This window comes from Boleophthalmus pectinirostris, unplaced genomic scaffold, assembly GCF_026225935.1.
Source record: "Boleophthalmus pectinirostris isolate CB_2022bp ecotype Guang Dong unplaced genomic scaffold, ASM2622593v1 HiC_scaffold_518, whole genome shotgun sequence".
NCBI classification, from domain to species: domain Eukaryota; kingdom Metazoa; phylum Chordata; class Actinopteri; order Gobiiformes; family Gobiidae; genus Boleophthalmus; species Boleophthalmus pectinirostris.
Genome location: NW_026571412.1, coordinates 22,812 through 44,070, shown reverse-complemented (window position 1 = coordinate 44,070; position 21,259 = coordinate 22,812). Strand labels below are relative to the sequence as shown.

Here is a 21,259-nt window from a genome sequence, read left to right as displayed (position 1 = left end):
AGAGGGGTGTAATTAATGTCTGAGACCAACAAAAAACAGATGTAATGTTGTTCATAAAGAGGCCACCATGCAGTCTGTACCCATGTATTACACTACAACTATTTGCTTCAGGCACCGCTTATTTCTTTTAACAAGGATTTCTGAGCTGTTCTTCTATACGAGCTGTGGAACAAAGAGGAGAAGGGAATATACAAGATTAAGACATGTAATTTTGTCAGTTATATGACTTGTTCTTAATATCATATGAACACATAACCAATCCAGTTTCTCCCTAGTATTTGAAATTGTAGAATGTCACCTTTTGTGTGTGTAGCTGTTGAGAAAAAATAGCAATGAATTGAAGCAGTATTCAAGGTGCTTTTGTCTTTTCTAGTTAAGGGTCCGCCACATGCTTGTCTCTGTGAAGATGTTAGAGCTTTGCTTGGAATGTTGCACAGTATGGCTTTAAACATCTCCATGGAGACAAGCAAATGATCCAACCAAGACACCAAGTTCTTGTGGAAAGCTGAACTTGCTAGTTGACGGACCCTCCACCAGAAAAGTGTGCATGTTTATTGAAAACACTTCTATTGTATTCTTAGTAAAGATTAGAGAACTAAAGAACTAAATAGCTAATGAATAATATAATAAAATGCAAGGTTATTGTACTGATCTCATAATATATAAACATACCTTTATATTTTAGTTTTTTATCCGATCTCACTAACTTCTCAGATCTCAGACTTTATAGGGAACAGTGATTTTTTTCTGGGTTGTAGTGGTTTTATGAGTTACTGTAAGCTGCTCTTATGTGCCAGTGAGCTCATGGTTTGATTCTGCACAGACGAGGCTTTGAGCTCTTTCCTGCAGCCTAATTATGGACCAACCATTGTGTACACATCAACAATAAGTTTCTTCTGGGAGCTGCAAAGTAGTCAGCCTAAAATACACCATGGCTTTCTCCTTGTGGCTTTGTAAGGGTAAATGAGGTGATGAAATGAAAATATTGACAACAGAATAGTTTTAAAGGTCCTTTAGTATACAAAATTGATGCTTGTGAGCTTTAAGCCATGTTGTAGAATTTTGTTACCTCAAAAACATACTGTGTTTTGTTTCATTCACACATGTTTGAGTAACTAACTAATCCAAATGGATCTAGAGAAGGTGTATGGAGTTTAAAAATACAGTGATGCACTTTCTGTAATGCCACATGACATCACAAGGTGGCACAAAGTAGTTTCTGTTTGAGAGATGAATTCAAACTAAATATATAACACACAAACCTTGTTGTGTTAAACATGAGTGAATGAAATAAAACACAACTCCATGTATGCTTGTGATGAGGAAACAACATTATAACTGAAAAATACCATAGAAAATACCTTAATATAGGCCTGTCAGTGTATTAAGTGGATATTAACAGGACTATTCCTTTTTCAGATATTTAAAAGGAAGTCTACTGAAAGGATAAAACTATTAACTATGGGAGAGAATGAAATATGCCAATACAACCAATAAAAAATAGGCTCTACACTGGGTGAAGAAGAGGCTGAGGAGGATGCTGTTCTGCTGCTGTGATGAGTGTCTCAACATTGAAAGAAAAGAATTTATGAGTGGCTTGGCAGCTATATAATTCATAGGCATTATGTGTTAAAAACTGTGTCCGTGGTTACTAGCTTTAATTTGTAATGGTTGCTTTGCTCATTCAGAAGGTTTCATAAAGGTTTGGACATACCACAATATCTGCAATATGAAATGTGTAACTTTTTTTTAGAAATATTATTTAAAGTAACCATATGCTGGCACACACAAGTAGAACATTGTGTTTTCTTTCCACATCAGAGGAACTTATGTTTGGGCCCTTATCATAGCAGGGCAGTATTTAGTTTGGAGGGCGGGACAGGTAGAGGCCTATGTGAGACAGAGTAGCCCTCTCTGTCTGCGCAGCTATCTCAATCATCTGAGGCAACCTATAACGCACAAGGCTGGCCCCAAGCCACAGTCTCTTGTCAGAGTTCATTTCCCCCAGCCCCTTCCTCGCAATGATTTCCAGATGTAGCGCAGACGAAAAGTGAATTTCTTAAGAGGTGGGGGCCAAAGGGGGAACAGCTAGCATTTGGTGGGGAATGTTGTTTTTTCTTCTCAAGACTGTATGTGTAATATTGTAAACAGTCATGCTCAAAATATCCATAAAAGCCCCTTGCAGACTAACTTAAACTGTGACTATCTCATCTAAATAATTTACATTTACAATAAGAGTAGTTCCAGAGCTGAAATCCGAACTTGAATCGTTGCATAATTAGATTTTAACATATTCTCTCTCCAAGTTTCTATTGAGTTGGGACTTGTACATCTTTGGCACGGAAAATACTGTATATGCAATTCTGTGAAAGCTCAAATTTGAAATAGTGGGTCAGGCATATGCGCTGAGGAGGTGTTCCAAACCCAGAGACTGTGTGTGGTCCGTACTGCAATAACCCACAGCAATGAAGTCACGATGAGGAGGAGAAATGCACCGCTCTTGTTTTAATAAATATCAAATCCTGCTTGCTGGAGGGATAGATGAAAAAAGGCTTTAGAACAGTCTTCCTTTTGGATTGTAATAAAGTAGAAGACCCCATGGAAGATTCTCCGAGGAGGCCATTGAGCAAGCAACATGCATCAGATAGCCTACAATTACAAACCTAACTTTATTATGTGTTTTGTCAACACTGTTATAGAGTCGTTCTTGAACTTTTAACACAAAAGGTACAGACATAGGAAGTATTGGGCTTTCCAAGGACTATTTAAATGAAGATAGCTAGATCTTGTCAAAGAAATGGAAGATACAGTAGAAAAAACAGAGTAAATACACTGAACTGGGTTTAAAATAGCACCTTAGGACAAAACTAGAATTAACCAGTACTAAACAACACCACAACCAAATCTAAACATGGACTCAACCAAGTCTAAACCAGAAAGTACCTACGGCCGGATCAAATCAAGACCTAAGACGAAGAACTAATCCTGCAGACTTGCCACTTTTTTGCTTGGGGTTAAGCACCTGTTTGTATCCAAGAAGATGTTATTGTTTTGTCTAGAATGTTCCACAGTATGGCATTAAAAATATTGATCGCCATGAAGGCAGTGATGCTACCAAGATACAGGTCAGATCTGTGGATTGTACTCACAGAAAAAAAAAAAATATATATATATATAAAAGCAAATTGATTATAATAACATATAAAATCCTCATCAGCCAAACAGGTTGTGGAAAAAGTAGAAAAGTTACACAATGCATCTTTGTTGGGTAGCCACTGGTAATGGATATGACATGTAGGCGTACCCATATAGGAACCATACTTTTGTGTTATTGTGTTTGTTACAGAAAGTTTGTTCCTTAGCCCAAATTTGTCTGCCTCATCATTGCACTCACATTACAGCTACATATTATACAACCCAAATGTCTCTAACTACAGATCATGTTTTTTCCCACACTTACACTTTGCTCATTAGACCGTGGATTTGCTAACTCACTGTTTGCTTTCCTTTAGTAAGCGGCACACGTCGAGGGCCATACCACGCATGACATTGGCAGCAGATGTTGAATGGGCCCAGAAAAAATAAACTAGCTGATGACGCTGAAGTCCGCAGAAGCTAAATATTGACTTAGCGACCTGTAATCAGATTCACACACATGACAGAATGGAAATAAACAGCACAACATTTGCCCACGCTCCGCTTCTTGCCACGACCATCGCGACCACAACACAGGAAGCCGGCACAGGGAGTGGGAGAGAAGCCCAGACGCCCGAGGGTTCCCAAAGGCACCCATAGGAGCTGCCAGATCTGGTAATGACCCACGCCACCATGCCGGCGAGTGGGAAGCACTAACGGGAGCCATGTTATGATGGATAATTACTGATGTGACAGTGGACGAGCCTCACTGGAGTCAGGGTTTGAAAGTGACGACACCCAGCACATTCCTCACTAAGTACAAGTTTACTTTACAAGACAAGTCAAGGCTTCCAAACAGAAATTAAACGCAGATTACGTAAGTAAACATTTTTCTTCTGAAGGAGGTCATTTATTGCCACAATTTCATTGTTTAGGTCAATTCTGACATTACAATAAATAAACTGTAAGTTTCACGACATTGTTGTTATCCTGTACACAGGATGGTGATTTGTTTTCAACAGTGATTTTTAAATCAGAAGACAAAGGAGAAAGAGAAGGAGAGCAGAAGGGGCCAGAGAGAGAGTGGACAAAGGGGAAAATGCTGCAGAGTGGGTGTGCATGGGAAAGAGGAGAGACGAGATGAAGGCTGTGGGTATGATGGGACCAGAACGAAGTAATAGGTGGCATGGGGACAAGTAGGCAATCAGTGTGGAGACACGGGCTGCGTACCAAAACACTAGTAAGGATACAGTGGCTAATAATTGTATTTTACCTTTTTAACATTTATTGGTTATTGGTTACACCATATTAGCTCTCACTTCTCTTTTTCCCCCATAATTTTAATATTTTAACTCAGCCACAATTTTATAATTAACCTCACTCTGTGACATTGTTTCAACTTCAGTGTTACAAAAATTTACACAAAAACTTAACAATCTCAATGCAAACAAGCAGCTGATGCCACCAAACAAGTATTTGGCAATAAAAATACCTTTAATTAAATAAATTAACAATAGAGTTTATACCATGCTGGAACATTTAATCAATAACCTAGTCCTGAGACAGACTCTCCACAAAAGAAATTAATTTATAAGTGATTCTAAAAGGAAGATAACTGTAGTGGTGGATGTTTTGCCATTTTGAAATGCAAAAATGCTTTAAAACTATAGAAAGGACTGGGTTGGGTGTACACAAATTCTCTTACACATACCGTAATCTTGCCAATTTGTTCTTAATAGCATTCTTTTTTTAGACCTAACCCTATTCACAGTGGAACTATGCAAAAAATGTTATCTTTGAAGCTGTTTACCCTCAAACCAGTAGAGAGCCCTGCACAGATAACCTTGTAGCATCTGTTTGTTCCATCATTGTTATCCAGTTATCTGTTGATCCATGGGCTCCTCACAGGGACGCTGCTGGCTCATCGTGGACACAGAGAGAAAACATCACGCCTGCATTCTCGCTCCTCCATAAATTAAGACCCAAAATACAAGGCCTTCATGTGGCTGGAATCTGGAGATTAAACAATGCTCGTAAATCAGAGGCGCTGGGGGACTGTAAATCTGTCGTGATATCTCTGGTTCGTCCTGTTCTGGGTGCCATATACCAGGATCTGAGCCGCCCCCGGTGCAGATAGAGGGATCACTTTCACTGTTCTTCCATGAAAATCGCTTTGTGTTTTGGCTCAACTTGTGCTTAGAAAGTAGATGTAACTGTGCATGAATGAAATAAGCACTTTTCTCTGGTCAGCAGGCACTATACACAATATTGTATACATGGAAACAATGCAATACGTTATCAAAGTGTGTGAAAATTATGTATTTTAATTTGAATAAATAACACTATAGCATAAATCAGAAATCAGTGCCAAGGTGTGTGTATGTACTAGCAATTGAGAGAGTGAATAAATCATTGATCAGCACAGTTTATGTTACGTAATAAGTTTCACACCTAACTATTTTCCTCCTGTTTTGTTTAGAGCTGATTGATTTTGCATTGCACACATGTTCTTCATTGTCTGATATTGTTTTGTTCTATGCGAGGCTGTTGTCTTTCATCAACTGCCAGTGGAGCAGAGGAGGAATCTGAAAGCTCTCTGCAGCAGTTTATGTTTTGGACCATTAAAGCCTGTAACATATTTTATAGTTTATATACAGTACGTGATCATATGTTTCTCTAGCGTATTCCCCCATCTGAATCAGCCCAGCTAGCCAGCCCTTTCGTCTATCTGTACAGACCTGGATATTGCTTCCTTTGGTCATTGAATAGGAAATATTGTCCTTGTTGAATGATGCAAAGGTGAGTAGTACTATTTAATTATAAAACTGTATTTATCAGAGTAGTTGCAGTCAACTTACTTTTACTCATACTATTGAGTCAAACATTTTACAGTTTAAAGTTCCTATATTACGCAAAATTGACCCTTCTGACCTTTTAGACGTGTTATAATGCTGTTATTTTATCAAAAACATACCTGCAGTTGTCTTTTGTTTTATTCACATGTTTGAGTAATCCTGGTTTATTAGCTCAGAATGCTCAGAATGTTCGATTCCACCTCATGATGTCACGTAGTAGTAGTTTTCAGCTACATTTTGCCTGTTGTTCAGATGCAGGCAATCATCCAGGTGATTCTAGTAAAGGTGTACAGAGTTTAAAAACACAGTGGAGCACTTTCTGTATTATCATATAAAATCACAAGATGGAAAGATGGAGTTTTTTGTGTTACATTTGAGAGAAGAACTCAACTTAATAGTCAGGATTTGTGTGTTGAACTTGTGACTGAAACAAAACCAAACTTCAGGTATGTTTGTGATGAGGAAACAGCATTAGAACATAGATCAGAAAATTGGGTAATATGGGCCCTATACACTCATCATAGACTCCCCATCCCCAACACATGGTCCTGAAATGTATCCAGATAAAACTCTTCCCATATGTTTCCAGTGGTGTGGGAATGTGTTTTGAGCCCTCTATTGTTAAGATCTAAATGAACTCCCCAAATGTCCCTGCCTGTTATTCCAGTAGGCCTGTGTAATGGTAGGATGCCTGGATAAACTGTCAGCTTCCACAGCCATCTGGCCCTCTTCGCGCTTCGCTCCATTAGTCCCCCGGCGGCGCGTTCTGGCTCCACTTCACACAGGAGGAGATAGCAGCTCGGATGACGACCAAAGTAATCGCAGGAACTTCAACGGGTATGGAGATACGACAACTACATTAGATATGAGCAGACAAATCAGCGAGGAGATGGTGGGAAAATAGAGACATGGGTTGCCAATATGAAGTAGATAGTTAAATAGTGATGTTGAGAGTCCTTGTTATTATAAGGAAGTAAGCCTTGGAACAAACTGATCTCTGGTTTAAGATAATAAATGTATTCATGGATTTCAAATTATGTCAATTATTATTGTTACCATAGTAATATACTAACAATTATTACATCTTTATGGACTATTCTGAGGGCTATACAAAATATAGAACCACGACAGCAACTGGAAAATCTAAATCTCTCTAAAATCCATGAGCTGTGCGCAGAAAACTCAAGTCCATTTAATCACATTTTTAAAGGGACCATATTACACTACTTTCTGATCTCTGTTATAATGCTGTTTCCTCATCACAAACATACCTGGAGTTGTGTTTTCTTTCATTCACACATGTTTAACACACAAAATCTGCATATGTAGTTCTTTTTGTTCTTCTCTCAAACAAAAACCATACTGTTCCATCTTGTGATGTCATGCGGTAATACAGGAAGTGCTCCACTCCACCCCACACCTTCACGAGAATCATTTGGATTATTTCAGCCTAATCCAACCTCTGCTAAACTAAATGTAAAAGGTACCTGTTAACTTGAAAACCACTGCATCACTACATCACAAGATGGAACAGAGTATTTTGAGCTTTGGAGAAGTAGACAGACTGATACTAAAGGATTATTGAAACATGTGTGAATGAAACAAAACAGAACTCCAGGTATGTTTTGGATCAGCATTATAACATGGCTTAACGCTCACAATAATCAATTTTGAGTAATAGAGGATCTCTGATAGTAATAATAGTAATAGTAGTCTACCCATTACAGCTTGTTGTTATTTCAGCCACACTAACTTTAGAGCTGCAGTTCCTTCCTCTTCACTCTGTAGGTTGTTTAGTGACACTTCTTCAAAGAGTCAAGAGCTATTGAGGTCTGAAAACAAAGGACAAATGGGAAGGTGCAGCTCTAGTCTCAGGAGTCAGGACATCATGGATACTGTAGCTCTGATCCAAATGAGCTATAAGACGAAACTACACTACAGCATCTCAAGAGTTTCATTTCCGGAGCTATAATGGAATGACTGTACTTGCCTCTGGCACAAAGGCAAAAAGAGGCCCAACCCAGTGTTTTTCTTCAAACAACAAGTAGCAACAGAAGAGTGTTGTGGGTGATTTTGTTTTAGATACAATTCTACTCACGTTTTGTCTTATTGCATAATCATCAGTATTAATACTTCATAACAGATGTCATCAACTTTCCCTGGGCGTAAGGCTAACTGTATGCTCTGTTCTGTCTGAGACTTTCTGAGTTTAATCTGTGCTTGATTTTAGCACAATCTGACCAGAAAGAACAGATTTTGTTGGAACTACAGCAGGTGAGCTGATTTGTGCTGTTTAACAAGTCTCTCACACATGAAATTACAGTTTCACGCTACCTAGCATTAGCCAACAGTTTTTCATTTACACTCACCGTTTTTGTTGAAAATCAAACACCTAAACAGGACCATGAACGCTCCTGAAAGCATGTTGTTTCAATCCATGTATATTTTTCATAAGTTTTCACACCATCTTAAAACTTTTTGGACCATGTCTGCTAATCTGTGCATTGTGTCACCGTGGTAACTCCTAAACAACCCACCATTAGCAATACATGTAGAACACCCCAGCATGATGTGACTGCAAATCATCTGTGTAAATTTTAATTTAGTAGAAAGGTTATTTAAATATCTTTATCTATAACTTTTTTGTGTGTGTCTTTAATATACTGTAATGAACTAATTTCAGTATGTGTGTTGCTCTTCTTATTCATATTACATGCTAGTTGTGGAAAATGTTCACAAGAAAACCAGAAATAGTTTTCCCAAGTAAATTAAAAACTGGAGAACATAATGCATCTGTGATCAATCTGAAGGTTCAGTGTAGACAGGCTGAGGAGGACTACAGGCTGTTGTTGTTTATTCTTTAGTTTTCCTAAGTGGAGGATTCCCCACAAGGTTTCCATTGTGCAAGAACAGGCCTCCTTTGTGTGGTTGTTTCCATAGCCTTGTGCTCTCCACCCTCTAAATCATAGAATATTCCTGAATCCCAATGACATGCACCGGATTGGGTTTCCTCTCTCAGACTTTTCTGTCAGAGCGTCTTAAAAGTTTCGTCTTGGTGAGGAAACCTGAGCCAGTCCCGAGGCAGCTCAACGCAAGGGCCCAGGACAATAGAGCGTGGTCATTTAGAGAACTGACGCTGGTTGGGGAAACAGTAAAAATATATATTATAAAGAACTGATTTAGGTTTACAATGAAGCAATATCATTTTTGTTACTGCTTTTGTTACAGTTTTCTTGCTTATTCTGCTGAGGGGTCCAACTTCCTTTTTGTCTCCATGGACAAGTTATTGCTTTATTTGCAACTTTCCACAATATGGCATTGAAGTTGCACTTTTGCATTTTTATCTTATTTTATTAAAATAGTTAATTTCCCCTGTGAGTGGGCTCGGCTTATCCACAAATCTGACCTGTAACTTGGCCTGGTGGCATCACCTGGATGTCTCTGTGGAGATCTCTTACCTTAATTCTTTACTGTAACTGTTTTCATAGTTTCAGAATAGTTAACTGCTCCTTTTATAGAGATGTTCAAGCCAAGCCCCTTACCAGAACTGAACCAGAAGTGAAAAAGCAACTTGGATGAGTGCCGAAACATCAAATTCACTTTTTAAAAATGTTTATCCAGTTGACGGAACTCAACGTTTTGCTATGGACCATGTAAAAGTGGGATTATAAAGACATCTTAGTCCTCAAGACTTTACTGCACTCTATGACGAAGACTATTAAAACCTTAATAAGCCTCACTCAACAGAACAGAATAATGATGACCAACGTTTGTTGTTTTTTAATAAAATGGTCTGATTTGTTTTTCTGTCTTCTTTCCACCTTGTTCAGCAGTGAGCTTTCCATTTCCTCTCCCCGTGTGCTCCCATTGGCTGAGGACATGTCTGTGGTTGTGTGGGATCCTCCCATGTAAACAGTTATGTTTTACCACCAGCTCTCTGCCAAAACCCCTCAATTTGTCACTTCTCTGAGTCAGTTAGTGTTTTGTGGCTTCGAAGGTGCACGAAAGGTGCTTGAAGTGCAAACCTCAGGCTAGTGAGGCAGAGATAGAGCAGATGTGGTTGGTGGTTGGCTCTGTTTTGTAGGTAAGCTGCAAATATATAGTTATATATTGGCTTAAACAGAATCCATTTATCATGCTTTTATTTACTTTTAGGGTTCACTTTGACAAATGTTGATGATAGTGACAACCTGAACAAACCTTTAGGTTGTCAAATTACTCCAAATATGTAAAGTGTGTAAGCAGTAGCCACAGGCAGCTGAGCACCTCCACAGCCTGGCATCTGCTCAGGCCGAACCACAAACCCACCATTCATCAGAGCAATGTGAATATGAGAACATATTGGGAAGACCTGAAATCATGGAAACCAGAATAAAACAAGCTATGATATAAGGCTTTCAAGTAATTTCCCTTGTGGATCAATACAGTTTGGCAAAGTTGAAGTTAATCTAAGGAAAATATTATGCTCATGCAAGAAAACACAAAAAGATCTTGCATCATGCAGTGCGAGGTTCAAACATAGACTGCATAAGGGGATTAAGGCAGTGTGACGTCATAGCGTTCGGTTCTAGTCAAATGAAGCTCACGAGTTATAGGTTAGTTCCATAGGCTGAGTTCCATATTAGGAACAGGAATTTATTTACGGACAAATAAACAAAATAAAAACACAAGGATCATGTAGAGTAGGTTAATACAAATATTTTAAGACCAAAATTGCAAAGCTCACCACAGCAGTTACAGAGAGAGACGGGTGACAATGCATGTTCTGGTGAGTCAAACATGAGACAATAAAAAGGTTCAAGGAGACTGAAGGCAAAAGGCCAAGGATGGAAGGGAGTGCAAAACCATGTGGCTATGAGAAAACACACGATGGCTCCCCTTAAGCCTTCCAACCTCAGGTTTTCCTCAAATTACTTTTTGTTTGTTTATTTGTTTTAGCTTTTCATAATTTTAAAGTATAATAAAATATACCTACATGGAGCTATGTTTTCTTTCATTAATGTCTGTTTGAATAATCCAGCAAATCAAGTCTGTCTTTGTATCTGATTGTTTCTGTGTTAGTTGCCAAGTTTAACAGTACAAAAATACTCAGAGATCTTGGCACATTTGTGAACTTGTAATAGTTTCATTTGTTTTGAAAATATCTGCTTCTTAAAAAATCTGAATACTATTAATAGTAACATTCCTGATGTCTTTTCATATTCACAACGGTGATGTCCCTTGATTTAGATGACGTGAAATGGATTAGCTACTAATCATGCTTCACAACCTCTGACTCTGTTATTAAGTGACTTCACCTATTTGCTCTGTGATTCAACAGTAAATATTCCTTCAACTTTATATTCTCTTGACCTTCTTTTTAGCAACCTGAGCATGTCTCTTTCTCGCTCTCTCTCTCTCCCTCTCTCTGTTTCTTTCTCTCTTTGTCTCCCTCTTCCTCTCTCTTCTCCTCTCTCTCTCCCTCTCCATCTCTCTGTCTCCCTCTGCTCCCCTTTCCCTCTCTCACTCTCTCTCTCTCTCTCTGTGTCTGTAACTCTTTCTCATCGCTCTCTGTGTCTCTAACTCTGTCTTTGGCTCTGTCCATCTCTCTCTCTCTTTCTCTCTCTCTCTCTCTCTTTGTTTCTTTCTCTCTCTGTCTCCCTCTTTCTCTCTCTTCCTCTCTCTCGCTCCCTCTCCATCTCTCTCTCCCTCTGCTCCCCTCTCTCACTCTCTGTCTCTCTGTCTGTATCTCTCTTTCTCTCTGTGTGTCTCTAACTCTCTCTTTGTCTCTGTCTCTGTCCATCTCTCTCTCTCGCTCTCTCTTTGTGTGTCTCCCTCTGTCCCCCCTTTCTCCCTCCCTTTCCCTCTCCCCCTCTCTCTCCCCCTCTCTCTCTACCTCTAACTCTCTTTCTCCCTCTCTGTAGCTAACTCTCTCTGTGTCAGTAACTCTCTCTTTGTTTCTCTCTCTTTGTTTCTCTCTCTCTCCCTTTCCCTCTCCACCTCTCTCTCCCTCTCTCTCTGTGCCTCTAACTCTCTCTCTGCCTCTCTCTGTCTCCCTTTGTCTCTCTCTGTCTCTCTCTCTAACTCTCTCTTTGTCTCTGTCTCTCTCCCTCTCTCTCTGTCTCATCCTCTCTCTCTGTCTCTGTCTCACCCTCTCTTCCTCTCCCTTTCTCTCTGCATGAATCTCCAGGGGTCATGACTCCTGGCTCGAGGTTATGGAGCATAGAAAAAGCCCAAGAATTCCTAATATGGCGGACAAATGAAGACACAGCTGTGAGAGAGCTCTGAGTCTCCAAGGAAGTTATGAGGCTGCTTCACACACGACTCTGTTTGCTTAGTCTCTGACACGGAAAGACAACCAATCTGAGAGGCAGCCCCATAGAAAGGGAGCAGAGGGGCGCACGGAGAGAGTCTAGCTGAAAGATGCACGCTCAAAGAGGGACATTAGAGACCAGAGTTGAAGAAATGCAAAAAAGAGAGAGTAGGCTATAGATAAATGAACTAGCAAAACCCTCACCTTTGACATTCAGCTCATGTACCAGTGTTTGGTCATGTAATAGGCCTAGATCATTTTGCCCATCTGTGTAAGGCAAACACAAAGTTATGGTCTTTTTTGGTGGTGTTTGTAAGCTATTTTGCTACTTTGATAGGACACTCTATTGAAAACCATAACATCTCCAGTTTAATAAATTTGGTCACTCTTGTAATATTTACTTTACCCTTTCACTGTAGTTAAAAAATGTATCTTATTTGTTTTATTTAATTTTTGCCCATTTTATTTAGACCATACTGCAACCTTGCGCTTCTAGATCTGGGCCCCTTACTTTGTTTTTTTAAATAAACTTTTTTCTGAGCTCAGGATGTTGAAATCTAGACTATTGTTTGTCGTTTTGACTCCAGTTTCCAATTGGACATGAGAAAAGAATTTTGGCAGAGTCTGTAATAGAGGTCATTTTAAATGGCCCGGGATTTATTATAAAATTCTTGGCCTATAAAAATGTTTAGGCCTATAAAAGGATGAGCCTTGTTACAACAACAAACCAAAAGGTGTCAAACGCCTCTTCAGCTTTGGTGGCCCGCTCCTGTCAATCTCCTCACATCATCCAAAACGCGCGCGCACTCACGCACATGACGCACAGACAGTTGTGACAGCTGGCCAAGCTAAACCTGTATCAGCGAAAGGCAACAAGTTCATTTGGAGACAGGGGTTCTCTTTGAAGTACTGTCAGTGCGAGAGGAGCCAGCGGTGTTTTGAGCGAAGGAAGATTTACGAGCTCTCACCTCTGCCGAGCAGCTGCTCCGCACAGCAGCCTGGCCCGCGATAACAACAGCAGAGAAGCGCGTTTTACAGATTTTTACCAGGGTCATAAATGCACCAAAGAGCGACTGGATATATCTTGAAAGTGTATTAAGCCTACACATTATGGCTTGGCTGGTTTCACTAACACATTTCTGATGCTATAATTAGTTTTTAAAAATGAATGAACATGAATCGGTTGCGCTGTTTCTTTATTTTCTAAATTATATTCAAAATGCCCTGGAAATAAAACTTTGAAATTGTTTATGCTTTTCCTGAGCGGACAAATGAGACGATAGGAAAGCATTTTGTCAAAAACGTGGATCTGGCTCCCCTTGGTGGCCAATGGGCTACAGTGAAAATCCGCTTTCCACAAAGAGGTCTGCTAAAGCCTGCTAATTTTCCAGTAAAAAGTGTTATTTGAGCTAGTATCGTGTCTCATATTATGATTTTTTTTTCTGATCTATGTTATAATGTTGTTTACTCATGACAAACTTAGGCTACTTGAAGTTGTGTTCGTTTCAGTCACACACTTAACACACAAAACCTGCATATTTAGACTGAGTTCTTCCATCAAACGGAAAACACTCTACCATGTGGTGTCATGTGGTAATGCACACATGCTCCACTGTGGTTTTAAAATCCATACACCTTCACTAGAATCATTTGGATGATTTCAGACTTGGAATTGCCAATCCAAACTAAAGGTAAAAGGTTCTGCTGACATAAAAAATACCACTAGGCTTCATAACAAGGTGAAACAGAGCATTTTGATCTTTGTAGATGTAGACAGAGTAATAATAATAAAGGATTATGCCTATTCCAACATGTGTGAATGAAACAAAACACAACACTGAATATGTTTTTGGGAGGAATTAGAACACGCATTAAAGCTTACAAGAATCCATTTTGTGTAATATAAGACCTTTAAAATTGACAAGGAACTGTATAAACAACCAGACGTGAACAACCAATCACTAGTCAGGCCACATCCTGCAAAAAAGAAAAGAAAAAATATACTTTCTATCTACATGGCTAAGTAATCAAAGAGAACCAAGGCAAATCTGAGGTCCCCAAATTGCTGTGTTGTAACCATGAAATTACAAGGTTAGACTTAAGTTTATAAAGCACCTAAAAACAAAATTATGGACTGTTAGATTATGGATATTGTGGTTTTCAAAACTGAGTGTTTAGAAAAGTGAAATGCTTTTGTGTTAGTCTATTTCCTTTCTCCATCTTTGATCTGCCAACTGTGGTCAGATACATGCTTAAAAATCAATGGGTGGACAGAAGGAATAGAGGCTGGTTTTTAATTCAGTGTGCTTTTCTAAAAGTGTCAGTGCCACAGGAAGAAAGTGAGTCAAACTCATGATAGATTTCACAGGACAGAGTTAAGTTTTATTTGGCATTTTTGTATTATTATTTTTTTTATTTATAAAAAGCAAGCAAGAAACATATTTATTCACCTATTCTTACATTTTGAAATAATGGCAGACACACATTCAAAGAAAATTTAGTCAGCAATAGATTTAAAATAATAATTTCTTCTTCTCCTTTGTGATCTTAATCCCAAGTGTACAAAAACAAGCATTGATTGACAGTAGATTAGGAAGATAAGAGATATTCAAAAAGAAACTAAATATTGATCAAACACTTGAATTCACTACATAGTGTAACTTATAAATGATCAAGAGCACTTTAATTGTCATTATAGGGCTGGGTATTATGAAATATATGGTATCACAAGTTTATCCTCAGACTGATCAATCATGATTTTTGATTTTTGATTGACAGTCTGAATTCTGCTCCAAATCACATGCTTTAACTGATTGTGGACCTCTTAAACAGACCTTAGCTGATGATTGATAATTAGAAATGACTGAATGGATTAATTGCACAGCCCTAGTCTGTAGTATTGCATTTTGCATTTGTATTAGAGTATGTAAAGAAAAAAAGTAGATTTTTTTTTTTTTTTTGTAAAATTACATTAATTAAAAAAAATAAAAAATTACAAAACATACAAAATATAGTCCCTTTGTATTAGTAAATATCAGATACTAACTGGATATTCATTTGCAAAAACATCAATACTGAAATTTGTGTTGGAAATTACATTCTATTGTCATCTTATATCATTGTCCTTAATACCAAACAACTTTGCTTTGCATTCAGAGACTGTCTATGTAATCCCTCAGTTAGTAGTTCAGAGAATTGAATTTTTTCAGATGGACAAAAGTTTTGTAGTGAATTTCACAATTCGTCTAAGACACTTCTTCAGTTCTGACAGCATCTTGGTAAGTCACTGCCTTATCAGTCTGAAGGGAGGATCGAACTACACTAAAACTAACACACCCTAGCTGTTTAAATAATGATACTCCTCACTGTAAATTCATCAAATTGTCCTTTGTGTCACCGGAGTCATATTTTGCTTGAATGATCAAGCTCTTAATGATAACCTGAGAGTGAGAAAATAATGCATTTAGAGTCATTATCACTGAGGCTCAGTAGGCTTGTGTATACGTGTGTGCCTGTTATAGTTGGTCCAGGAGGAGAAATCTTTCCCACACTGATCACATCTATAAGGCCGTTCTCCAGAGTGGATCTTGAAGTGCACTTTCATGTCTATGTTTGTGGCAAAGCTTTTGTGGCAAATGCTGCATTCATAAGGATTTACTCCAGTGTGTATTCTAGTGTGGTGCTTTAGAGTGGTCCTGTTAACAAACCTTTTATTACACCAGTTACATTTATAAGGCTGCTCACTAGTTGAAGCAGTGCAGTCTGTAACGTCCTTATTAGTTATTGTCTCCGCTGTGCTTACATGCAACATTGTGGAGCATGTTGGGTCATTGCTATCGCTGGTATTGTTTGAAATCTCTTTGGCTGATTGATCATCTTTACAATTTTTATGAAGTAACTTGTCATCAGTTTTTTTGCTTGTGGAGTCTTCACAAACAAGTTCCTTATTTTGGTTTACATCATCTGGTAAAGCTGTATTTTCTTCTGTCTCTATAGGCTCAGACCATTCAATAGAATCTAAATTTGCAGTAGGCAGGCAAGTTGTTGGTTCATTTTCCATATTGTCTGTGGTGGTTTCAGTCTCCATGGCCTCCGCATTGTTATCAAGTGCGGGTGTGTGGGAGTGAGGAGGGGAATTCTTTTTACCACATTTTAACTTGGGTGTTTTGCTTTCTTCTGTTGCACTGCTATTTTTGTTTGCGTGAGTAATTTGTTTTTCATTATGTGATATTTCACTCATTTTCTGGCTAGTTGTGGGCTCTTTGTCTTCTTGCATTACTTCTACATCACTGGACACTGGTGAATTGTCCTCAATTTCAATTATTTCCACTGGAGGGGGTGCGCTGCTTGAAATCTTACCATTATCTTTGTTAGTATTATGTTGTCTTGGCACAAAACGTTTTGGTAACCTGTATCCATGACTGCATTTGATATGTTTACTTGATGTGTTTTCTTGATGTGGGGAGCAGGCTCTTTCTGGTTGCATTCTCTCTGCATTCTGAACTTCCTTTGAACTTTGCGACTCACTATGAACCCCTTGCACACTGGTTGAAGCAATAGGTAGGTCACTCTCAGTGATCCCAATGTTATGACTTTCCTCTTTGATACTTGACCCTGTGGTGTAGATAGAACAAAATATACAGTAAATATAATGACAGTTCTGCACATGTGACATCATAAATAGGCCTAATAAATACAAGGTAAAAATGCTAGTGCTAAATAACTAATTCAATAAGGACTTATGACTATAAATGACTGTGAAATTTAAAACATTCCAATAAATATCTTAAATAGCATCAGAGTGACATCAGTTATTTTTTTAAATTCTTTTATGCATGCCTTTTATGATGAATAACATATGATAATTTGTTATTATTATGAATCGTTGTTGCACCACGTTGTCAACGCACATGGTAAACTGTACATTTTGTTTACTGACAATGGCAATAAAGTTTTTTGATTCTCAGAAACTTCATATACATGTAATTTCTATATAACTAAAATTAAGAGTGAAACAATGAAACCAATAGCGCAGTTTAAAGTAAAATTTTGTTATTTAGGGCCTACCAGTACGTCCGACGTTGGCTTCTGCGTAGAAACTCTCCAGCAGTCTGCGCTGACGGTCCAGTTCCAACTCGTATTCTTGAGCCCTCTTTTCAAAAGCTCCTAGTATTTCTTGAGCAACTTCAGTTAGTCGGTCACAGACAAACTTTCTCATGCCCTGCACCGTGAACATTGTTGAAATTTGTTGGTTTTGCGACATCTACGCAATAGTGACTTACTTCCGCGTTGGAACGAAACCTTGAGCGGAACTGTTGTCTCTGTTATTTTTTCAGGGGGAACACTTTTGTCATTGCAACTTCCTTTGTTGTTGTTCGCAGGTGATCCGCTTTGCCAAAGTTCAAATCATTTATTTCAACACTAAATCAATAGGGCTAATTATTTTTTTAATTTAAGTTTTTTAGGTGGTACGTCCGATGGGCGCATTTTATTGCTCAGTTTGTAAGCAGACTACTTTCTCTGGAAAGTCTCACATTTTTGGAAAAAGCCACCAAAGCAGATTAAGAGTTGTTCTTCTCAAATTTCTCGAAAAGGTAGGACACTGATATTTCTGCTGAATGTTATGTCAAATGTGTCCTTTTAAAAAATGTACCCTTTAGCTACCTGTATTTGCGATGTGGCAACGAAATGGCTGTTTCGAGACAGATCTGTTTTAAAGGTCGCTACGGTTTTTTCCCCCAGGCCTTTTTGTACTTCTTTTGGACACGTTAACATTTATATTTTACTTTATTACGGGTGTATGTTAGTGAGATAATAAGTCATGGTGATTTTTGAGCAGTTCACACTTGACAGCAGAGGGCACCATTAGGCCACACTCTAGTAGTAAACCAGCCACATCAAAAAACAATTGCAGCGTGCCTGATTGTAATAATGCTGGCAATATGACCAATTAAATCTTCAAAAGCATCTGGTGAAAGTGTATGGACTTTAAAAAAAGAAATGAGTTAGAATGACACAACCCCACTGATATTTTTGATAAAGAAACAAAATAGAATATACCCCAAAACAAACAAACCACCAAACAAAAAAAATATTGATTGAATATTTGATCTAAGGCAAGACTAGGGCAATAAATGGAAGGATTATAAGGATTATTGTGCATTAGTTACATAACAATGTATTTACCTCTTTTTTGTGTCATATTTTCTCAGGTTAAAGAGGCACATCGGATGCTAAAAAAGCCTCAGGTGGAGACGTTTGACTGCACTCAGCACAATCAAAAGTTCTGGTGCTATTGCTGTGAACTTGAGGTTGACAGAAACGTTACAGATGGAAACATGACTGTGCTATATGCGGGACTTATTGAACACATGGCAACGTAGGTTATGTGTGTGATTGTGTTTTTTAAAAAATGACATTATTAAATGTATTTAGGGTTGTAAAATGTTATGCTTTATAATTGTAGACAAGAACACAGAAAGAGCACCCATAAATTCTGGTGGGAAAACAAAGCAGATCAAAAGCTCAAAGACAAGTTTTTTTTCTCAAAAGAGGAAATCGACAGGTATGCGCTTTTTTAAAACTTTAAACAGCTATATTGCAGTAAACATTATACATTTACTCTAATGTTGTAATGCTTTGTAAAAGATTCAAAACTGAGGTGGAAAAGGTGCTTGGGACCTTTGTGGAAAAGGAAGATGAGTTCATTAAACAGGTATTTATTTGTTTTGTTTGTTTGTTTTTTTTTCACTGCTTTTTGATGATAATTTCACTGTAATTTAATTTTCTTTATGGCAACAGGAAGCTGAATTGATCCGAAACCAAGAAAAGCATCGCCAGGAGTTTCTTAAGTCTCTAACAGAGGTTTGTTTACCACGGATGCAGTGGCAGTATCCAAGTATCAAGTTTACAATTTTACTGTTTTACTTTATATTTGTAGTTTTGTATTTGATACTAGATTTAAAAATACATTAATACTGCTAACCACAAGAGCTACGGGAAAAACATACAAAGACAGCAGAATCATAATGACAAGTTATTCAGAAAAAAAATACAAAAAAACTTAATCACATCACATTAGTTGTCACTGTGAATAAATTTCCCTTTATGAAATATTGTTGGCTATTCCTGAATCAACAATAGCACAATGCAGATCAGGAGTCCTCCATTGAACAACACAATGGAAACTATTCTACTGGAGATGTGGCCAGGTAATACATATTAACTAAATGTTTTTCATTCTATAAAGTATAAAATTAGTAATATTTTTATGTTTTGCAAGCGGCAGAGTGCCTGAGGGAATGACACCACGAACAGGAAGCAGTGCTGATTATTCAGTGACTGACGTACCTTACTCTGCAGCAGGATTAACTTTCATTGGATATCAGGTAACAAAAGTGATGAGAATATGGCACCCAGGCAACATGCATTTTATTCACAACCACTGATGCGTTTGGGTGTAAAATCTTGTGTGATTTAACAGGACTCCTCAAGCTGTGGAAACGTTCATACAGGTATAACATAGTGTCTCTCAGTTACATATTCAGATTTACAAAATGATTCACTGTGGGCTTCCTTTTTAATGTTTATTTTTCATTTTATCTGAAAATGTTCAGACACATTTGGAGTAGACATTGACCTTGCCTACTTTGAATAATAATCAGATTTTCTTTCTTTTATCAGGAGCACTTCCTCCCTGGCTACAAGATGATGATGATGATGATGACGATGATCCTTTGGAAGGAAGCTCAGGGTCAGCTACACAACCGGAGATGGGGCCGTCACTCCAAGGATTTCTGAAACACAGTATATATTTTGTTGTTTTTATCATGGTTGGGCAAAACTGTTTAATTATTAGTAAGTGCAATCGTTTAATGTAAATTGTTCTTTTTTTGTTACAGAGGAACAGGAGAAACTGAAGAAGCTTCCACCAAACAGAGTAGGAGCTAACTTCGACCACAGCTCTCATACAGATGCAAACTGGCTTCCTTCTTTTGGTCGGGTGTGGAACAGTGGCCGGCGCTGGCAGTCTAGGTGGGAAAATATAGGTCTTCGTTACCATAGACTATAATTATTTATACAGAACTTGCAATCTAATTACCTTTTTAACAGACACCAATTCCGACATGAAGAGGGTCAGAAGAAGAAACAGAAGAGGAAGCGGGACCAGAGCACTGATTAAATTAATAAAATATGTACAAATCATCTGGACTAACATTCCTAAAAAGACCTAGCACCTTATCACTGACTGATCATGATAGCCACTGTTTGAGCCTACTCTTCAGTGTATTTTAGTCTTTACTGGTTGTTCTAATGAAATTTGCAAAATCTGAAAATATGTTGTTTCAACAGCAGGGGGTGCTAAACACCAAGGGGCATTAAGCTTGATGAGGTCATTTGCCTATAAATAGTAAGAGAAAATACTTTTTATTTTTTATAATATTGTATCCATAAAAACAAAAACAAAACGTGTATAGGCCTGTTTTAAACATAGTTTTCAGTTTGACAACCGTAACTCTAACTATGGTTGCTTTCTCCCTGGAGTTGATGTGTTGTTCAAGAGTATATGGGAATACCCTCGACGAAAGAATGGTAGCGAGATAAGTTCATACATTTATCTGTGTTACAACAGACGCATAGCACAGCTGAACTACTTCTTCAAGCTCTTCTTTGCCGTGCCAGGATTTCTATTATTAGCTCAGTGACATGGCTCGAGTCTGATTCAGTGTGAACGTGAATAAGATCACATTGTTACATTTTTGTCATTCGCCTCTCGTCTTGCTGGCGAACTGCTTTATGTGTGTTTTACGTGCATTTGAATAAACCATCGTTTTCAAATTGCATTTGTAACATCCATGTGTCGACTGGAGTAGACCATCCCTGAATGGGAGGAGTGGAAAAAGCACGTGGACTGGGCGTTCCTGGAGTTAATCCACAGTCCAACCACGGACACGCGTTTATGAATAAATCTACATAA

At 38.2% G+C, this 21,259-nt stretch overlaps 2 protein-coding genes across 4 annotated transcripts; one reads left to right on the top strand and one right to left on the bottom strand.

Moving 5' to 3' along the window:
* Positions 1–14,638: 14,638 nt before the first annotated feature.
* On the bottom strand, positions 14,639–17,545 carry LOC110175663 (zinc finger and SCAN domain-containing protein 12-like). Its single transcript, XM_020941869.2, has 2 exons — positions 17,350–17,545; positions 14,639–16,896 (listed from the first exon to the last, which is right to left on the bottom strand). The coding sequence occupies exons 1-2, from the start codon at positions 17,543–17,545 to the stop codon at positions 15,758–15,760; spliced, it is 1,335 nt and encodes a 444-aa protein (XP_020797528.2). The 3' UTR covers positions 14,639–15,757.
* Positions 17,546–17,580: 35 nt separating this feature from the next.
* On the top strand, positions 17,581–21,009 carry cenatac (centrosomal AT-AC splicing factor). Of its 3 annotated transcripts, XM_020941880.2 has the most exons (12): positions 17,581–17,663; positions 17,740–17,876; positions 18,495–18,661; positions 18,749–18,847; positions 18,931–18,997; positions 19,084–19,146; positions 19,426–19,493; positions 19,565–19,670; positions 19,766–19,796; positions 19,966–20,088; positions 20,184–20,316; positions 20,395–21,009. In XM_020941880.2, exons 2-12 carry the CDS (start codon positions 17,760–17,762, stop codon positions 20,462–20,464), a joined length of 1,044 nt encoding a protein of 347 aa, XP_020797539.2. In that variant the 5' UTR covers positions 17,581–17,663; positions 17,740–17,759; the 3' UTR covers positions 20,465–21,009. The 3 variants fall into 3 exon arrangements, with proteins under 3 accessions (XP_020797539.2, XP_055019104.1, XP_055019103.1); XM_055163129.1 differs by having other exon boundaries at positions 17,621–17,876; positions 19,571–19,670; XM_055163128.1 differs by having other exon boundaries at positions 17,623–17,876; positions 20,395–21,008.
* The last annotated feature ends 250 nt before the right edge of the window (positions 21,010–21,259 follow it).

Coding starts and splice junctions, on each gene's coding strand:
- LOC110175663 (XM_020941869.2), bottom strand. CDS start 17,545: ATGTCGCAAAACCAACAAATTTCAACAATGTTCACGGTGCAGGGCATG. Junction 16,897..17,349: donor AGCCAACGTCGGACGTACTG/GTAGGCCCTAAA, acceptor TCTACACCACAG/GGTCAAGTATCAAAGAGGAA.
- cenatac (XM_020941880.2), top strand. CDS start 17,760: ATGGGCGCATTTTATTGCTCAGTTTGTAAGCAGACTACTTTCTCTGGA. Junction 19,147..19,425: donor TTCTTAAGTCTCTAACAGAG/GTTTGTTTACCA, acceptor AATCAACAATAG/CACAATGCAGATCAGGAGTC. Junction 20,317..20,394: donor GGCCGGCGCTGGCAGTCTAG/GTGGGAAAATAT, acceptor CCTTTTTAACAG/ACACCAATTCCGACATGAAG.